Raw genomic sequence first — 18264 nt, 5'->3', positions numbered from 1 at the left:
TCGGTTATTCAGATCACTTCTGGAATGCTGCCATTCAAAGGAGTGAAGAATTTAGGGCTGGAAGAGACTGTACAGGACTCCATAGCTTCCCTCCTATAGTATGGAAGAGAGAGAGGGCAGTGTGACAGTGGGGACAACAGGCCTTCTTACAGTCTTCACTATTTCCCTTGGCTTGTTTCTGGACAGTGATGTGCCAGGGCACACAAGGGTGCTGTGGCCATTGTGGAGGAGTCAGATCTCAATAGCTCTTCCCTGCAATCTGAACTAAGAGGAGGGGAAAAAAAAAAAGCTTGACACTGAGAAACACAGGTCCTGTGTGAGCGGTCTCTGAGAGTCTAAGCAGTAACTTCACTGAAGAGGGAGAGCTGGACTTGACCCAGGCTCCTGGGGATCTGTGAAGGCTGGAGTGCCATTAGCAGAGGTGGAAGGAAAGGCAGCAAAGACCGTTCTCTGCTGGCACCTATGCCTGGCCTCTGTTTAGATGATGACGGTCCTCCCTTCTTTCAAGGACCACATTCCTCTGCATGCTCTTTCTCAAAGCTTTTCTTTTCTCTTCTCTCTTTTCTTTTCTTTTCTTTTCTTTTCTTTTCTTTTCTTTTCTTTTCTTTTCTTTTCTTTTCTTTTCTTTTCGACACAGAGGGCTGCTGGCGTCTTGTATCTCCCAGGGCTTCCTGTCTGGGAGCACAGACATAGCTCAGCCTTCTGTAATTTATGCTGAGGGGCAGAGCAGGAGAGTTATGAGTAAAGACTTTGGAACTGGACAAAACCTTTCTGGCCTGTCTGTGTCGCAACAGCTGTTCTTCTTGTGTCCCCCTTTCCTGGGTTGTAAAATGGGGATAATAATAGTACCACCCTCAGATGGCGTTCATAAGCACCCAGTGAGGTCATGTTAAGCCTGTTAGAAAGCTACCCATAAACGGCTGCTGTGGCCATGGCTCCTTCTTAGAACTTGCGAGTTCCCCTGCCTGGAAGCGGTAGCCACTGGACTTGGTAATTTTTCTGTCCCATTGAAAAAGGCCCCTACTTTTCAAAGGGAGGAAGAGGAAATTGTCGATCTTGAGACACGAGGGACATTGATAATGAAAGTTACAGCCCATGGCCTCAGGTTTGGGGGAGGGGAGAAGCCACCTGACTCCGGATTTTAAAAGGAGCTGATGGGGATTCAGAAGTCAAGGGCCACAGGCTCTACTCAGGGAAAACTCACTCTGGGGGACCTCGGACAGGTCACTTTCAGCCTGGGACTTCAGTTTCCTCGGGCGAGTCAGGTGGGTTTCTCAGCTTTGCTTAGGTAGTTAGGAGCACGCGGTGTGGGTTGCCGGCTTTGAGAACGTGGCTGAGCAGCGAGGCTCCGCCAGCCGAGATGGGCAGGCGCGTGCAGGGATTGGCTGGAGGCGCAGGCCCGAACCTTTAAGAGGCGCGGAGGGGACGTGCTAGGGAGTTTTCATCGCCGGCGTTCCTGGTTTGCTAAGTGCTAGCGAACGTAGTAGTGGCTGGGGCTGCGCCTAGGATCGGAGCCACAGGCGAGTGCCGGCCGGCAGAACACAAGAGCATCCCGGCGTCCCGGTCCCACGCGGCGTGGCCCGCGGGTCATGGCCAAAGGAGAAGGCGCCGAGAGCGGTTCCGCGGCGGGGCTGCTCCCCACCAGCATCCTCCAAGCCAGTGAACGGCCGGTCCAGGTGAAGGTGAGGTCCCGAGAGGAGGGCAAGGGGTGGTGGGCCGGCCGGGATGTGGGTATAGGGGCGTCGGAGACTAGGTCTGGCCTTGGGACACTTGGCGGTAACAGGGTACAGCGAAGCTTGAAAAAAGCAAGGAGTGCTCTGGGACCGGGAGTGATGGAGAAAGTCTGAAGCCCCTTTGCACACCCCTACAATGGGTTTGCGCCAAGAGAGGCGCCGGCAACTCTACGCGGCGTGGGGCTCTCCCCAGCGCTCTAGGTTCTACTGTGCTGAGCCACACTAGTTTCTCTCCCTAGACCTGAAGAGACCCCAGAAGTCTGAGAGTCCCTTTGGTTCTCCATCTCTCACCACCCCCCACTCTCGTGCTTTAACTCTGAGGAGGGCCACTCAAGTTCATTCATAAGAACAAGGGCTTTGCTCTTAAAGGAGCCGCATACCGAAAGCGTTTGTGTGACTGAGGGTTCACATGCACAGAGCTCCGCGTGTCTCGACATCCTCTCTCTCCGATCCGTTCTAACTCTTTGGATCTATTTAACCACACCATGAAACCATGCGGCCCCAGGAAAGGAATCTCTCACAATATAGCTAATTGGGAGGTGCTTAACTTTTCCTTTTAATTTTATTAACTGTTCTTGGAAGAAACGAGTAAGCAATTATGCTGTTACCATGTATGAGTAATCTCTACTTTCCCTGGGCAACCTCAGCCTCCCCTAGTGCTCCACCCGGAGAGGGCTGAGCCCTGCACCTGGAGCCCTTTTTACCCCTCTCCAAGGTCCCCTAGGAGCTGGAAAGGGTGCGTGTTAGGCAGATGGATGGTAGGACTGCTCAAGGGTTTGCCTGGAGCTGAAGACTCCCTACAGGGGCCCGGGAACTTTGGGACAGATTGAAAGAACAGCTGAGGATGCAGCGGGCTGGGCGCCCCCCCCCCTTCTGGTGCACTCATCCAGGACGCAGGTGGATCCTAGCTGCTGCGGGGCGTCAGGGAGGGAGCCTGGGCTGGGCTCAGGGAACTTTTGGCAGCAAGAGGATTTTCAGGTTGTGGCAGCTAGTGCCAGGTAGGGACAGGCCCATTGCTACCGCATGCTCTTTCTGGGTAACTTGGAAAGGAGCTGAGGGCCTGGGAGAAGATTTTATTTATTTATTTATTTATTTATTCATTTATTTTCTTACTTATTTGAGACAGGTTTCTCTTTGTATCCCTGGCTGACCTGGAATTAGCTCTGTAGACCAGGTTGGCCTCAGACTTTACAGATCTGCTGGGCTCTGCCTCCCAAGTGTTGGTGCCACTACACCTGATCTGGGAGATCTTTAAAGATGGAAGGTGATAGATTTCCTCAGAGTCTGGGGGTGGAGGGATAAGTCTGGGTTTAAGGGCAACTTCCTGTGGGGTTGGGGAAGTGAGATTTCCCTAGGTGGGAACTGGGCAAGGTAGAACTGTTCCTCTTGGCCGAGTTGGCTGGAGAAATAAATGTCTGTGCCTCTGGCACGTTCTAGGTTGGTGGCCAGAATCCTGGGCTTATTTTCATTCTTTCCTTCTCTTCCCAGAAGGAACCAAAAAAGAAGCAGCAACTGTCCATTTGCAACAAGCTTTGCTATGCAGTTGGAGGGGCCCCGTACCAGTTGACCGGCTGCGCACTGGGATTCTTCCTGCAGATCTACCTATTGGATGTGGCTAAGGTGAGTAACAGGAGCTCCTCGGGCTCCTTTGGTAGCCAGAGGGAACTGATGGGCTCTTGGTAGGGTCATTCAGTTTTCCCCAGTGGTAAAACAAGACCAGGACACATTCCTTGGCTGCCACTCAGGGTCACAGTGGATGGGAAGTAAGGCTTTAGGAAGTGTGCGGGAGGGGGGGGGGCGCGGTCTACCTGCCCCAGGAACCACAGCTGGCAACTCTTCCTTGCCTGGCAGGAGCAATAGAGAGCCTGGCGGAATAGGGCAGTGGCTGAGGGAGAATGGGACCCGCTAGTGACGCTGTTCTTAGAAGAGACTGGCACACCATGTCCCTGGCTGGAAGACAGTCAGCTGGCTTGGCTCAGGGTTTAGTGGGTGTTGCTGTTGCTAGGTTGATGGAAGAACTGTATCTCACCTTCACCTGAGGAGCAGCAGCTTGCTGCTGATGGCTAGGGGAAACCTGAAGGTGCAGGCAGATGTTAGTGTCCTGGGACTAGGGGGTCTCTGATGGAAAGGGCTAGTTTGGGTGAAGCAGGGCTACTGTGTGTACTTTGAGAAGCCTTGGCTGGCAGCCTGGCATCCAAAGAATTCGCCCTGTCTGGATGAGAGAGTGGGAGACTGGGTAACCATGGCTCCGGGGTGCCCTCACTGGCTCTTTTCTGTGTAGCATCTCTGGGCAAGCGAGGCATATTAGTTTCCATTTGCAGGTGTGGAACACTAAGCCCCAGAAAAGACAGAAGACTCATTCAGTAGCTAGGTTTCCAACAGTTCCCATGGCTGGGTCCCAAGCGGGTTATAAATAAGAGGAACCTGCAGTTGACTATAAAATGGGGTTACAATAAGTGGGGAGAGTACAGAGTGGGGATACAGTGTGGGGAAGGCTGCCAGCTTTCCAGAGCAGGGTTGTGACAACTGGATATGGGGGCACACACCAGTTATCCCAGCACTTAAGAGGCCAAGACAGGATTAAGATTCAAAACCAGCCTGAGACTCTGTCTCAAAAACAAAGTTAAAAAGAAATCAAGGTTTTATGGATGATATTAAAGCTAGACCCTAAAGTGTTTGGGAAGTATGAGACGGTTTGAGTAAAGGGTTATAGGACATTCTCTAAAAGTCATCTATAGAGCAGGCATAAAGTCACACATCTGTAATCCCAGCACTTGCAAGTTAGACCAGCTGGGTCTACTTGCCAAGTTCTAGGCCAGTCAGGACTACAGATGAGTCTCCCTCTACATACATACACACACACACACACACACGCACACGCACACGCACACGCACACACACAGTGTGTGTGTGTGTATGTGGGGGGCGTTGTCACTGGAGAGATTGTTCCATGGTTAGGAGCTCACTGCTTTCTTAGAAGACCTGAGTTGTGAGTACCCAGGCCAGGCCACTCACAACCACAACAGCCTATAACTCCAGCTCTAGAGGATCCAATATCTCTAGCTTCCAAGGCTCCTGTACTTGTTCAAACAAATCCCAACACACGATCACGTAATTTAAAAGTAACATGAATTCTAAGAAAAAAAAAAGATAAAAGAAAACCTCTCCGCATTCCCCTTTCCATATGCAGGCTAAAGCTTGACCTCATAAAAACACACTGTAGCTGATACGTCTTTTACAGATAGGGAAACTGAGGCTCACTGAGGGGTGCAGGGAACAAACACGAGCTCTCTTATCAGGTGGCCAGGGGCTCGGAACTGTCAGGGGGAAGGAAGGAAGTGACCTATGTTCAGTGTTTGATGAGATGTTTCTAAGTGCAGCAGAGGGAAGGAAAGATCTAGAGAAGCTTCACACATAGCCCCACTGCAAAAATGCCGTTATCGGAGATACGACGTTGTCGCCACCATCATCACCACGATGTTGTTGGGGTGTTTTTGTTTTTGTTTTGAGACTGGGCCTTTCTATGTAGTCTTGACTGTCCTGGAACTCACTATGTAGACCAGGCTGGCCTTGAACTCAGAGATCTTGCTTCTACCTCCAGAGTGTTGGATTAAAGGCGTGCGCCACCACATCAAGCCACTGTTGTCATAATTGTTTATCACAATGTGGGAGAACTAAACCCAACAGCCCATCCATTCTAGACAAGCATACTACTACTGCGATAAACCCCGGAACCTGCTAGTGTCACTATTAAGACAGTGAGTGAAACCAAGTGGTGGCGCACACCTTTAATCCCAGCACTCAGGAGGCAGAGGCAGGCGGATTTCTGAGTTCGAGACTAGCCTGGTTTACAGAGCGACTTCCAGGACAGCCAGGGCTGCAGGGAAACCTTGACACGGAAAAAGAACTTCATGAAAATGTTTAAGATCCAGGTGGGAGGTGGTGTAAGGTCTTGGTGGTTCAGCTGTGCCAGGGAGGGATGCTCCGCTAAGGCAATGAATGAAGGACACCTTTTGCTTCTTCCCCATGGCAGGTGGAACCACTTCCTGCTTCCATTATCCTTTTTGTGGGCCGAGCCTGGGATGCCTTCACTGACCCTCTGGTGGGCTTCTGCATTAGCAAGTCCTCCTGGACCCGCCTGGGCCGCCTCATGCCCTGGTAAGTAGAGACGCTCCTTCGAAGTGCAGAAAGGCAGGCTTCTGGTGTCGTGTCCCCCCCCCCCCCCCCCCCCCCCCCCGCCCAAGTCCTCCTCCATCTCTTGTCACAGGTTGGAGGTTGATGGGAAAGCATGACACAATAGCTCAATGGTGTCGAAACCTCTCAACCTGTGGCTTCAGCTGCCCCAGGCACGAGCATTGGGACACCTAGACAGTTCATTTCGGGGCTGGCCAGAGTGCTGAGTTAGTTTCCTCCCCCAGCTCAGGCCTCAGGGCTCCCCAAGGTCCGCTCACTCACCTTGGTGAGACTGGAATCCCTACTTCTGCCATTCTGTGGCAGCAGAGGTAGATAGGTCTTTGAAACAATTGAGAGGTTACCTGGGTTTGAATGGCAGCTTCACCACTTACAGCTGTGCAGCCTCAAGCAAGTTATTAAACATCTCTGATCCTTAGGTAAAGCCGAGGTACGGTGAGGACGTTAATATGTAAAACGTTCAGAACAGCTCCTGGCAGGTAGTGATACACAATCTGACATTCGTTCAAGGTAGTTAATGGTAGGACATGGGTAGGGGCGATACTAAGAAATACCAAGAATGGCCTTGTGTACCCATCCCAAAGCACTGAGTGATGGGACTATTTTTTCCCTTGGTGTTATTCAGCTTCAGCTTGTGGGGCAAGGTTGGGGGAAGGCAGTTGCCATAGATCAGACAGTGATGGAGACATACAAGACAGGCCAAGCAGAGCTCTGGTTCCCTCCAGGACATCCTGCTTCAGGAGGTGGGGGGGTGTACCCCTTTCATCTCCAGCCCATCCAAGCTTAAGTGGGCGCCTTCCTGCCCCAGGGGCGCCCATACCTGGTCTCCGGCCTTCAAAGCTCTTCCAGCAGCCTCTGCACCTCCGCAGTTTCCTTTCCCACGAGGCCCCCCACCCACCCCAGTCCTGCCAGCCCCTGGCAGAAACCCAGTTTGGAGCCTTTGATCCAGGCTTCATGGCCAAAGGGGGTGAAGGAGGGGGTAGGAGAGCCTCCTTTACCTGGGCAAGCTGCTCAGGGAGTCCTGAGAGCCAGCCTGCGAGACTTGGCCCTGTGCCGGCCTCTTGGCAGCTGGTGGAGGGCGGGGCCCCGCTCCCACATCGCCTCATGAGGCCCAGCCAATGGGAGGCCGCTGCCTGACGCGATGCCGGCACAGGGTTACTCCCAGTCACATCGGGTTCCTGTTCACTGTTCAAGCTGCCTGTCTCTGAGGATGGAGTGTTTGAGGAAGGCTAAGGAGGAGCCCTGTTCTCTGAGGCGACAACGTGGAGGGGTGGAAGGAGGAGGAGGAGGAGGGCAAGCAAGGCCTCCTTGTGGGAGGGAGATCTGAAGACTCTTGCTAGGTCAGTGTGACTGCTATTCCAGGAAAGTTGCTAGGTCCCCTTAGGTTGCTTTCTAGATGGCAAGTGCCTGGGTATGCGTCAGAATACACATGGGATGACTCATAGGCCGAGGGGCCATTGTGTTCATGACATCCCAGGTTGCACCTCTAGGCTTGGAGACCAAAAAGAGGTTGGGTCTGTCAGGGTTGGCTAGTGTTAGCCTTGCTCTCCTCTCCTTCCAGGTGTTAGGAGAGTTCCTACTTCAAGCCCCTCCTACAAACTACAAAGAAAGTGACATTCTCTCACCTGGGAACTCCTAAGGCCAACTGTGAGACCCTGTCAGCAGAGTCACACAGAGAGATTGAGATGCAGGGGGGCCTGAGGTTGGTGGATTACCAGGCACTGTCCACTTGCAGCCCTGGCCTGTAGTAGTTCCCGAAGGCCACTTCTCCAGTTGAGCCCTTCTGCTGTGATCACAGCAAACACTTAATGTCCCAAGTACTGTTCAACATTTTTCTGTCAACTTATTTAAGACTCAAGCCTACTTCAACACACAAAGTGGAAGTCCTTACACTTGCCTGTGAGGTGTGCCATTTTCTCCACATGTTATCTCCTAATTCCATCTCCCTTGCTCACTGTCCTCCGGCCCACAGGCCCTGCTGTTCCATCCTCCTGCCTCAGGACCTTTGCACCGACTCTCCCCCTGACTGGGGCCACACTCTCAGAGATCTGCAGTCTTGACTCCCTGACCCCATCGTCCTCTCAGCCAGCTGAGAACTGTGCCCTCAGTCTCCTGTCTACTTACTCTCTTCTTTTCTCCATAGCATGTGTCACCTTTTAATATGCTATATGACTGTTGCAAAGACTGTGACAAAATATCTATAGCATAGCATTTGCCTTATTCATGTATTTATTTGTGGTAGAACTCAAACCCAGGGCCTTGCACATGCCAAGCAAGTGTTCTATAGCCTTGATTTTTGTTCAATTTTGTTCTTTGAAGGCAAGGTTTTATGCAGCCCAAGCTAGCCTCCACCTCCTGATTCTCCATTTCTTAAGTGCCCAGATTAGAGTCGTGCACCTCCAGCGAAACCCTTGTTTGTTTTATTATTTGGTCAGGGTCTCACTGTGCAGCCCTGGCTACCCTGCAATTTCTTATGTAGAGAGCAGTGTGGTCTTAAGCTCACAGAAATCAACCTGTATCTGCCTCTTAAGTAGAGGCAGGGGGGTCCCTGAGTTGGAGGCCAGCCTGGGCTATGTAGAAAGATACTGTCTCAAACAAAACAAAACACACAAACAAACAAAAACCAAAACAAACCAATAGTGAATCTAGTGTGTAAATGTTTTGCTTGCATGTATATCTGTGCCTGGGGAGGTTAGAAGAGGGCGTTAGATCTTTTGAAACTGGAGTTATGAATAGTTACCCAATGCCATGTGGGTACTGAGAATTGAACCCTAGGTCTTATGCAAGAACAAGTGCTCTTAACTGCTGAACCATCCCTCCAGCCCCTGTGCTCTTCGTTTAAAAAACAAAATCAGATCTCAATATGTAGCTCAGGTTGACTCTGAACTCAGGCCTTTTTGCCTTTGTTTCTTGAATGTGGGGTTACAGGGCACACCACCATGCCCAGCTCATTATAAACTTTTAAGGTGTCCAATAAAGTAGCATTAAGTATAGTCACATCCTTGTGTGACCATCACTACCTTCTATCCCAAACCTTTTTGTTGTTGCTGTTGTTTTGAGACAGAGTGTCTCTGTGTAGCCCTGGAACTCCCTCTGTAGACCAGGCTGGACTTGAACTCAGGGACTCTGCCTGGGTTGGCCTGCTGAATGCAGGAGATTAAAAGCATGTGCTTCTACTGCCTAGCTCATCCCAATAATTTTTTTTTATCTTTTCCAACCCAAACTTTGAGTTCATTAAAAGATAATCCCTACTCCTTCTTCCCTGTCAACCACTATTTCTTGGGACTGAGGGTGGGATTCTGGGAGGATAGATTGTGATGTGTATGTGTAGGTCAGGGGACAACTTGTAGGAGTTGATTCTTTTTCTCTTACCCGTCTGTGAATTTGAACTCATGTCATCGGGTTTAGGGCTTGACAAATCTTGCTGGGTCATGTCTAAAACTGGATTTGGTTACCCCCTGTAAATTAAGCTGTACAATATTTCTCTCTCAGGAACAGTTATATTCCAGGTGGCCATTCCTTAAAGTTCTGTGTTGTCGCATGTGTCGAGATTTTTATTTTGGGGGCTGAATAACATGCAATTTTTGTTGCTTACCAACTAGAATTCAAGTTTTACAAGAGCGATGGTGTCTTCTTCACTGTTATATCTGCAACAGTTAGAATAGTTCCTCGCCCATAATTACACCTCATAAATATTTAGGTAAACGTTGAATGTAGGCAGTGCACGCTTTTTTATTTTCATTTTACATATGAGTCTCAGAGAAGTTAAATAACTTAACCAAGACTTTTATAGTTAGTGACAGACTCAGAAAGTGTAACTCAAAGCTTCCTTCTTTTTTGAATATTTGTTTTATGGGTGTATGCGCACACATGCATACATACATGTGGGCATGCCGCAGCACAATATGTGGAGGCCAGAGGACAGCGTGTGGGAGTTGGTTCCCGCCTTCCTCAGCTGTGTTCTAGGGATAAATCTCAGGTTATCTGCGGCCTCGCAGCAAACGATTTTCCCACTGGGCCATCTTGCTGGCCTGAGGCCTTCCTTTTAACCTTTGCACTCTGCTTCCTATGCAAATGCTGGGAAGTTGATCCGCCTGGAGGGATCCATATTTCTCACGATGGTTTGGCCAGACATTTGTCCCCTACCTTCCTTAGACTTCTGTGACTGAGCCCGGTCCTCTTCCGTGACCCCTTTCTCCATTACCTGGAGTTGGCCTCTTCTACCCACTCCAGCTTCCTTGTGTGTGTGTGTGTGTACAAGAGATGCATGGAAGGTTAAGGATGATGCTGGGACCACCCCCTTCACGGGGAGTCTTGCTCCAGGAAAGATATGCTTGAGACTCAGAGTCTGACCTCATGCTCCTTGCTCTATGTTCCCTTCAAGCTCCTTGCTCAAGATTTTGGTCCAGGAACTTGCCCTAGTCGGTCCTTCAGGCATGGGCATCAATCTTTCTCCGAGGCTCTGGGTTGGGAGGGCTCATACTTCTTCCCCCGTTGATGGGCACTTGTGGAGCAGTTCTGGGCTCTTAGACTCCTCTAGCCTCCACTCAGACCCCTCTCCTTTCCTCAGGATCATCTTCTCCACTCCCCTGGCCATCATTGCTTACTTCCTCATCTGGTTTGTGCCTGACTTCCCATCAGGGACGGAAAGTTCACACGGCTTCCTTTGGTACCTGCTTTTCTATTGCCTCTTTGAGACACTGGTCACGGTGAGTGTGGGCCCCTCCCCTTGGTACCTTGGTGAGGGGCAGGGGCAAGGGTGGGCCCTGGGGGGGGGGTCCTTTGCGTGCCTCATGCATCTAACCAGCTGAGAACTTCTCTTCCACAACAGTGCTTTCATGTTCCCTACTCAGCGCTCACCATGTTCATCAGCACGGAGCAGAGTGAGCGTGACTCAGCCACGGCATACAGTAAGTCCCTCCCCAGCATCCTGGCCCCGCCTGCAGGGGACCCTGGACCTTTCTGGTCCTGTTGCCCCAATCCCTCTTATGCTCTGTGGGGTCTAGTTCTTGGCTCTATTACAGAGAGAGAGAGAGAGACTGGGGTGAACCCCTCTTCCTAGAGCCTTGTGTCTGTCAAGCAGTCACTTAACCATTGAGTTATATCCCTAGCTCATGAAAGCACATTAAAAAGAACTCACTTCCTTTATCACTCAAGTGAGACCCAGAGAGGTATGGTGACTAACCTGAAGGTCACACAGAGAAAGGCCATGAAAGTAGGCTGAAATGTCAACTGCCCCACCCCCTAGCCCAACTAACCTGGAGCTAAGAGTGCCTTCCAGTCATCTTACCTTCCTCCCTGGGCCTCTGGGCCATGAGGGCCCATCTGAAAAGACCTCTTCCCTGCCTAGGAATGACTGTGGAGGTGCTGGGCACAGTGATAGGCACAGCGATTCAAGGACAAATTGTGGGCCAAGCCAAGGCACCTTGTCTCCAGGACCAGAATGGCTCTGTGGTGGTCTCAGAAGTTGCCAATCGCACCCAGAGTACTGCCTCCCTCAAAGACACGGTGAGGGCCCTGGTAGGGCAGGGGTTTGGGAAGAGAACAAATGGGGTACCTTGTGTTTATTCTACAAGCAGTAATAGTAGCTGGTAAGTTTATCAGTTAGTGGGCATTTGGTAAATGTAAATATAAGGATGTACATATACCCACTTCACAGATAAGCAAAGTGAAGCCTGGGAGGCCAAGCCACTTGCCCAGGGTCCCAGTGAGTTGCAGCAATTCCGGAAGACTTGGGCTGTGGGGTCACACACTACGTAGTCTGGCTGTGTAACATTTTGTATACTTGGGATTGGCCCAGCCTTGAGAAGCAGCAGCAGGTCCAGGATGACCCTCCTGGATCACAGATGGAGACAGTGAGGCCCCCACGGGAGAAAGGCCTGGCCTGAGATCGTGGCATGGGGCTGCTGGGATGAGATCAGACTGACCCTGTCTCTGTATGTCATAGCAAAATGCTTACCTGCTGGCAGCAGGGATCATCGCCTCCATCTACGTCCTCTGTGCCTTCATTCTGATCCTAGGCGTGCGGGAGCAGAGAGGTGAGAAGAAGCGTTCTGGGAAGGGTTTTGCCCACAGCTCTGGGGAGCAGTTGTCCCTTTCTGCCTGCCCACCAGGCTTTGGAAGGGACTTCTGCCACCTCCTCATTATCCTCTCTGATCCCTAGAACTCTACGAGTCCCAGCAGGCTGAGTCAATGCCCTTCTTTCAGGGCCTCCGGCTGGTCATGGGTCATGGCCCCTATGTCAAGCTCATTGCCGGCTTCCTTTTTACCTCCCTGGCTTTCATGGTGAGTGAGGGCCTGAGATGTGCATCCCAAGAGTACATCCTATAGGGGTGGGGTGAGAGAAGATTTGCACTGTGGTGAAGCTGAGGGGCGGGCAGGATGGAGTGGGGGGCAAGTAGGGGTCTCTGGGCTCCCCAAGTCACCTGTTTTCTTCATTTCCTTCACCTGTCCCATGCCTCAGCTGGTGGAGGGTAACTTTGCCTTGTTCTGCACCTATACCTTGGACTTCCGAAATGAGTTCCAGAACCTCCTCCTGGCCATCATGGTGAGTACAGGGCGTAAGGTTAGCCGATGATGTATGTCTGGATGGTTCCTTGTGCATCAGAGGATACGTTCAGGGTGCTCCTTAGTCATGAAGGGATGAGGGAGGTTTCCCTGGATCTCACCTATGATTGCTTAGGGAGGGTTAGGAAAGAAGAAGATTTGAGGCTGGATGGCTAGAAAGCACAGACCATTAAAAACAAGGATACCAACAACTGTGGTCAGCTTTGCATTCAGAGTTATGAAAAGATGGGAGGACTACTTACTCTACGCTCCCCTGGGAAGCCATCAGACATGCCTGGCGGCTTCTCAAGGTCAGTGGCTGGCCCAGGAGCATCTCTTGGGGCCTGCAATTGGCAGGAAGCTCTCTGCAATACAATAACACCCCCCCTTCACCTTTCTTGTTTTTTTTGCTTTTTGTTAAGTTTTTTGAGACAGGGGTTCTCTCTATAGCCCTGGCTGTCCTGGAACTCACTTTGTAGACCAGGCTGGCCTTGAGCTCAGAAATCTGCCTGCCTCTGCCTCCCGAGTGCTGGGATTAAAGGTGTGTGCCACCACACCCGGCCCCCCTTCACCTTTCTTGTTGCCCACAGCTCTCGGCCACATTCACCATCCCTATCTGGCAGTGGTTCCTAACCCGGTTTGGCAAGAAGACAGCTGTATACATCGGGATCTCTGTGAGTGTGGCTCAAAGGGCAGAGTTGGAGTTGAGTTGGGGTGTATGTGGGGGAGGGTTTGCAGACAGGAGCCTCCTGGGTGACCTATCTCTGTTCCAGTCTGCAGTTCCTTTTCTCATCTTGGTGGCCCTCATGGAGCGTAATCTAATCGTCACTTACGTGGTGGCCGTAGCAGCTGGCGTCAGTGTAGCAGCTGCCTTCCTACTACCATGGTAGGTTACACAGAGGCTCACCAAGTGCATTCCCCAGCCAACATGCAACGCTTTGGTGGCTTCTCCTCCTGCTTTTCTATGGGCCTGGGATGAGGTGGGTCTGCCTGATACGGTGATAGAGGTTGTGAACTATGAAACACCTAGCCTGCCCTCTCTTTGCCAAGCAGAATGTCTAAGGTGGGACCCATCTTAATAGATGGGGCCTGTAGAGCTATCCCCTTACAAGCTCCCAGAGGACAGTTGCTGCTCATTGACATGGATACCATATGGGCTGGTAGCTAGGCGAGGGTCATTCATGGCTGCCGCCATCCACTCTGCATAGGTCCATGCTGCCTGACGTTATCGATGACTTCCACCTGAAACACCCTCACTCCCCTGGCACCGAGCCCATATTCTTCTCCTTCTATGTCTTCTTCACCAAGTTTGCCTCTGGAGTCTCACTGGGTGTCTCTACCCTCAGTCTCGAGTGAGTGGCCTGTGAGTCTTGGGCAAGGAGGGGAGCAGGGGTAGGGTTCCGGTATCCCATCCTCACCATTCCTTGCCCACTTGGTTCTACAGCTTTGCCAACTACCAGAGGCAGGGATGCTCCCAGCCAGAACAGGTCAAGTTTACACTGAAGATGCTGGTGACCATGGCTCCTATCATCCTCATCTTGCTGGGCCTGCTGCTCTTCAAGCTCTACCCCATTGATGAGGAGAAGCGGCGACAGAATAAGAAAGCTCTGCAGGCTCTACGGTGAGAGCTCTCTCTCTCTCTCTCTCTCTCTCTCTCTCTCTCTCTCTCTCTCTGTATGTGTGTGTAGTCAGTCAGTCTAAGCTCTCAACTAGCACTGCTGCTGGACAGAGCTAGATAACTCTTAGCTACATGCTAGGTACCATACTGCCTTTGTCTTTATATGTATTTACTCAACAGGCAACAAAACAGGCTGGTTTTCTTGTTTGTTTGTTTTGTTTTGTTTGATTGGTTTTGGGGGTTTTCCAGACTGAGTATCTCTGTGTAGTCTTGACTGTCCTGGAACTCTGTAGACCAGGCTGGCCTCAAACTCACAGAAATCTGGCTGCCTCTGCCTCCCAAGTGCTGGGATTAAAGGTGTGTGCCATCACTGCCCTGCCAAAGAAACACTTTCTGGGTACCAGCATTGTGATAGGAAAAAGCAAGCAAACAAACAAACAAAAAATGGCTGGGCATGATGGCACGTACCTTTAATCTCTGCACTCAAAGAGGTAGAGGCAGGTGGGTCTTTGTGAGTTTGAGGCCAGCCTGGTCTACATACACAGTGAGTTCCAGGACAGCCAGGGTTATGTAGAAAGACCCTGTCTCTAAAAGCAAAACCAAACTCTCTGTCTTGAAGGAGCTTGTGTTTAGAAGGATGCTTCCGGATCCCCTCCGTATTCCAACAGTCGATCCTACGGCAGCTGAGCTGTTCTGTTGTTTTGTTTTTTTTTGAGGCAGGGTCTCATTTAGCTCAGGCTGGTATCAGGCTAGCTGTTTGATACCAACACAATGGACTTGGCTCTGCTTCCTGAGTGCGGGGATGACAGCCACTCACATGGCAAGATTCTTATGATTCCTATCCTACAGATATAGAAAGCCAAAGTTTAGCCAGTATGGTATGGCTTAGTTAGAGTCCTGCCCTGTGTTCTAGCCACAACCTGTATTCTGATGCCCTGCTGGCATACAGGCCCTCTGGCATGGCTAGAGATGATAGGGCAGGGTGGAATTACTCATGCCACTATGTCAGCCAGCCAGAGCCAGTGGCTCTCTGAGGTTTGTGATATACCCTTTGTTCAGCGGGAACAGCAACCAACAGTTTCTGGGCAGACAGTGGGAGTGAGTAAACTGTCCTGTGGTTTAGACAAGACTGACAGCTGCCTTGGACTCCAGGGCCAAGATTCCTCAGGCAGGTGGCAGCAGAGGGGGGCGAAGATGCTTCTTCTGACCCATCTTCTCTTACTCTTGCAGAGAAGAAGCCAGCAGCTCAGGTTGCTCGGATACAGACTCCACAGAGCTGGCCAGTATTCTCTAGGACTTGCCAGGGTGCCTGAAGCCACCACACAAAGGACCTGGGGCACCAGGTAGCATTAAGCACGGGATCTCTTTGCCCTTGCACTGAGCAGCTGTTCTTCCTATGTCAAGACAGGGACCAAGGAGTGGAGGGTGAGCGGACCAGGACATCTGTGCTCACTGCAAGGCTGACCGCTCTGTCACCTCCTCACTGCCTGCCCACTGGGCCAAGCCTTAGGGCTGCTACTGTGAATATGCCAAGGACTGACTGGGCCTAGCTCGGAACACTAATGTAGAAACGTTTTATACAGAGACTAATTAATAACTTAATGACTATGTATATAGTGATGTGTGTATGTATGTGTCTATGAGGTATTAATGTTATTAATTTTCATAAAAACTGGAAACACAAAGCTGCCTGCTTCTATTTGTGTTCTTAGCCATCCATGGAGCACTTTGTGATAAGACCCAGATAGTCAGTGGGCACACAAAGCCACAGGTGCCAGTGAGTGGGACAGTGTTAGCCTTGGCTAACATCTACTCTGTACCAAGTGCCTTTTGCTGGCGTGGCACACATTTCATGATGTTCTTATTGAACCTGTAGAACCCCTGTGTCATGGCAGGACTGGCCCTGTCTTAAAGATAAAAAAATGCAAACCCAGGCTAGCAGCTGCCTTTAATCCCAGTCCTTAGAAGGTAGAGGCAGGCAGATTTCTAAGTTCACGGCCAGCCTGGTCTACAGAGTGAGCTCCAGGACAGCCAGGGCTACACAGAGAAACCCTGTCTCTGAAAACTAAAAAAAGAAAAAAGAAAAGGAAAAGAAAACCCAAGCTACAGAGGATGTGTCTAAAGTTACATGGCGAAGAATGATGTATGTGAAACTCCATCATCCCTGTGAGATGTTAGCACTTTAACCACTGCTCTCCATGGCTCTGTGAGTGAGAAAGGCTAAGAAAACAGCGAGAGCCACAGTGGTTCTGCCAGTCACTGCATGTATACCTGAGTCAGTGGGGCTGGGTGTGCTGGTTGGGGGTCTGTAGTGTCCCTGGAGCCCCGTCATTCTCTTTCCACAACTGTTGTCATTAATGTTGAAGGCAGAGACTGTTTCTGTCTAGGGGTGGGTGTCAGGTAGTGGCGAGTCCCATCTCTGGTGGGAGAAAGCCCAGTTAAAGTACTTGTCCCATTACCGCAGTGTAAATGTTTCCACTGTGGCCAATTCAAGTCACTCTTGCTTATATCATCTTACACACCCTGAGAACTTTATAGTTGGCTCTTAGAAGTTCAGAAGGGTCACCCTACCAAACCACTGCATTGCACACACCCAAGTCAGGCTCCAAAACCACAGGGAAGGAAAGCAGGAAGGACCAGGAGTGACTAGTCCAACTATCTAGGTTTGTGTACAGAAAAACAAGAGCCCAAGAGAAGGGCTGGGACTATTTGGGATTACTTTGCCCTTGAATTTGGGCCTGATTGTTATGGATAAACTTCTTTTGGTAATTTTCACGAAGTGTTTCTAACGGGCACTGTTACATGTATTCATAAATACTAACTCATTTCGTCCTGAGCTCCCTACAAGGAAGGTACTGTTATTATTCCGGCTCTACAGATAAGGAAATCAAGGCATGGGGAAGTTAAATGACTAGACAAAGGTCATTAGTAAGTGGATGGGTTGATGTAAGTCTAAGCTGTTTGGCTATAGGCCCAGACCCTCTAATCACTACTTTAATGATGAATAGTTAGATCCTACCAGGCCAGTTCCATGGCCTTTATAACTGCCATCTTCAGTCAGAGGTCGCCTGACAAGACAGGAGCCGCAGTCTAGGCTGGCTCCTGCATCTAGAGTACTCAGGGATTTTGATAATGTTTATAGAGGTCCACTCCTGTTTTATGGTCCTTCAGTTCTAAGTGGTAGCCACCAAGACTTGTCTTTATTTTCCATTTTTGTTTTCTTCCTTTGGCAGCCATAGGGATCAAACCCGGAACTTTGTTTCAGCTAAGCAAATGATTTGCCACTGAACCACACCCCTAGTCTAAGGCGTATCTTTAAAGTCATAACAATAATAGTTGTTGTTGTTGTTGTTGTTAGTAGTAGCAGTGTAGTTATTATGGCTGTGCATGTAGTTAAATGGTGGAGCGCTTGCCTACCACATATGAGGCACTGCGTTTAATCCCCAGCACCGCAAAAACAAAACCCACAAAAATTAGACTTGCAAGTTTGCTCGTTTTCTATGGTTACAATTATTTCACACCTGGGTCTTCATGCAAATGCTCTCGGGGGTCTCTATGGCCCTACAACCTTCCAGGCTTGAGATCCAGGTACAGCATTTTCTTTAGCCCACCTCTTGATCTCTTGCTTCAGCGCTACCTGCAAGTGCTCACCCAGAAGGTCTTTGTCCGAGCAAGTGTCTGGGAGGTAGCTCTGGCCCCTCTGCTCCTTAAGCTAGTTCCAGAGCCTTGCCCCGCTTATCCTGGTCTCTTACATATAGCCTGTGGCTTAGCATTTCCTTTCCCTCCATCACACTTCCCTATCTGTTGGAAGAAATGCTACTTCCACCCATCTGGATCCAGATCTGGCAATACTGCAGCCACCTGGTTTGACAGGACCTGGCCCTGGTCCTCAACTAAGTACAGATCTCCCCTCAACGCCCACCACAGCAGAGGACCAGGTGTGCTTTTAGCGCCACCTACTGGGAGTAAGGACAAGACACCCACATTGTTAAAAAAAAATTATTCCATAGTTACAATGATTCTATCATATGCCATGCACCTGCTAGGCTCTAAGGACATTGGTGGACAACACAGAGCTTGAGATTTTGGTGGAGACCCACGGTGAATAGATAGGATGTAAGAAAAAGAATTTCAAAATGTGCCGGGCAGCTTTGGTGCCTGCCTTTAATCTCAGCA

General features: G+C 50.3%; 1 protein-coding gene across 2 annotated transcripts; it reads left to right on the top strand.

Moving 5' to 3' along the window:
* The first annotated feature begins 1428 nt into the window (after nt 1-1428).
* On the top strand, nt 1429-15773 carry Mfsd2a (major facilitator superfamily domain containing 2A). Of its 2 annotated transcripts, none has more exons than XM_006503477.3 (14): nt 1429-1682; nt 3225-3353; nt 5767-5891; nt 10495-10633; nt 10756-10834; nt 11275-11432; nt 11872-11962; nt 12088-12209; nt 12388-12471; nt 13061-13144; nt 13244-13356; nt 13679-13822; nt 13915-14091; nt 15319-15773. In XM_006503477.3, exons 1-14 carry the CDS (start codon nt 1590-1592, stop codon nt 15380-15382), a joined length of 1602 nt encoding a protein of 533 aa, XP_006503540.1. In that variant the 5' UTR covers nt 1429-1589; the 3' UTR covers nt 15383-15773. The 2 variants fall into 2 exon arrangements, with proteins under 2 accessions (XP_006503540.1, NP_083938.2); NM_029662.2 differs by having other exon boundaries at nt 1435-1682; nt 3222-3353.
* The last annotated feature ends 2491 nt before the right edge of the window (nt 15774-18264 follow it).

This window comes from Mus musculus, chromosome 4, assembly GCF_000001635.26.
Source record: "Mus musculus strain C57BL/6J chromosome 4, GRCm38.p6 C57BL/6J".
Lineage (NCBI taxonomy): Eukaryota > Metazoa > Chordata > Mammalia > Rodentia > Muridae > Mus > Mus musculus.
Note: the sequence above shows the minus strand (reverse complement) of the source record. Positions and strands in the feature narration are given on the sequence as shown.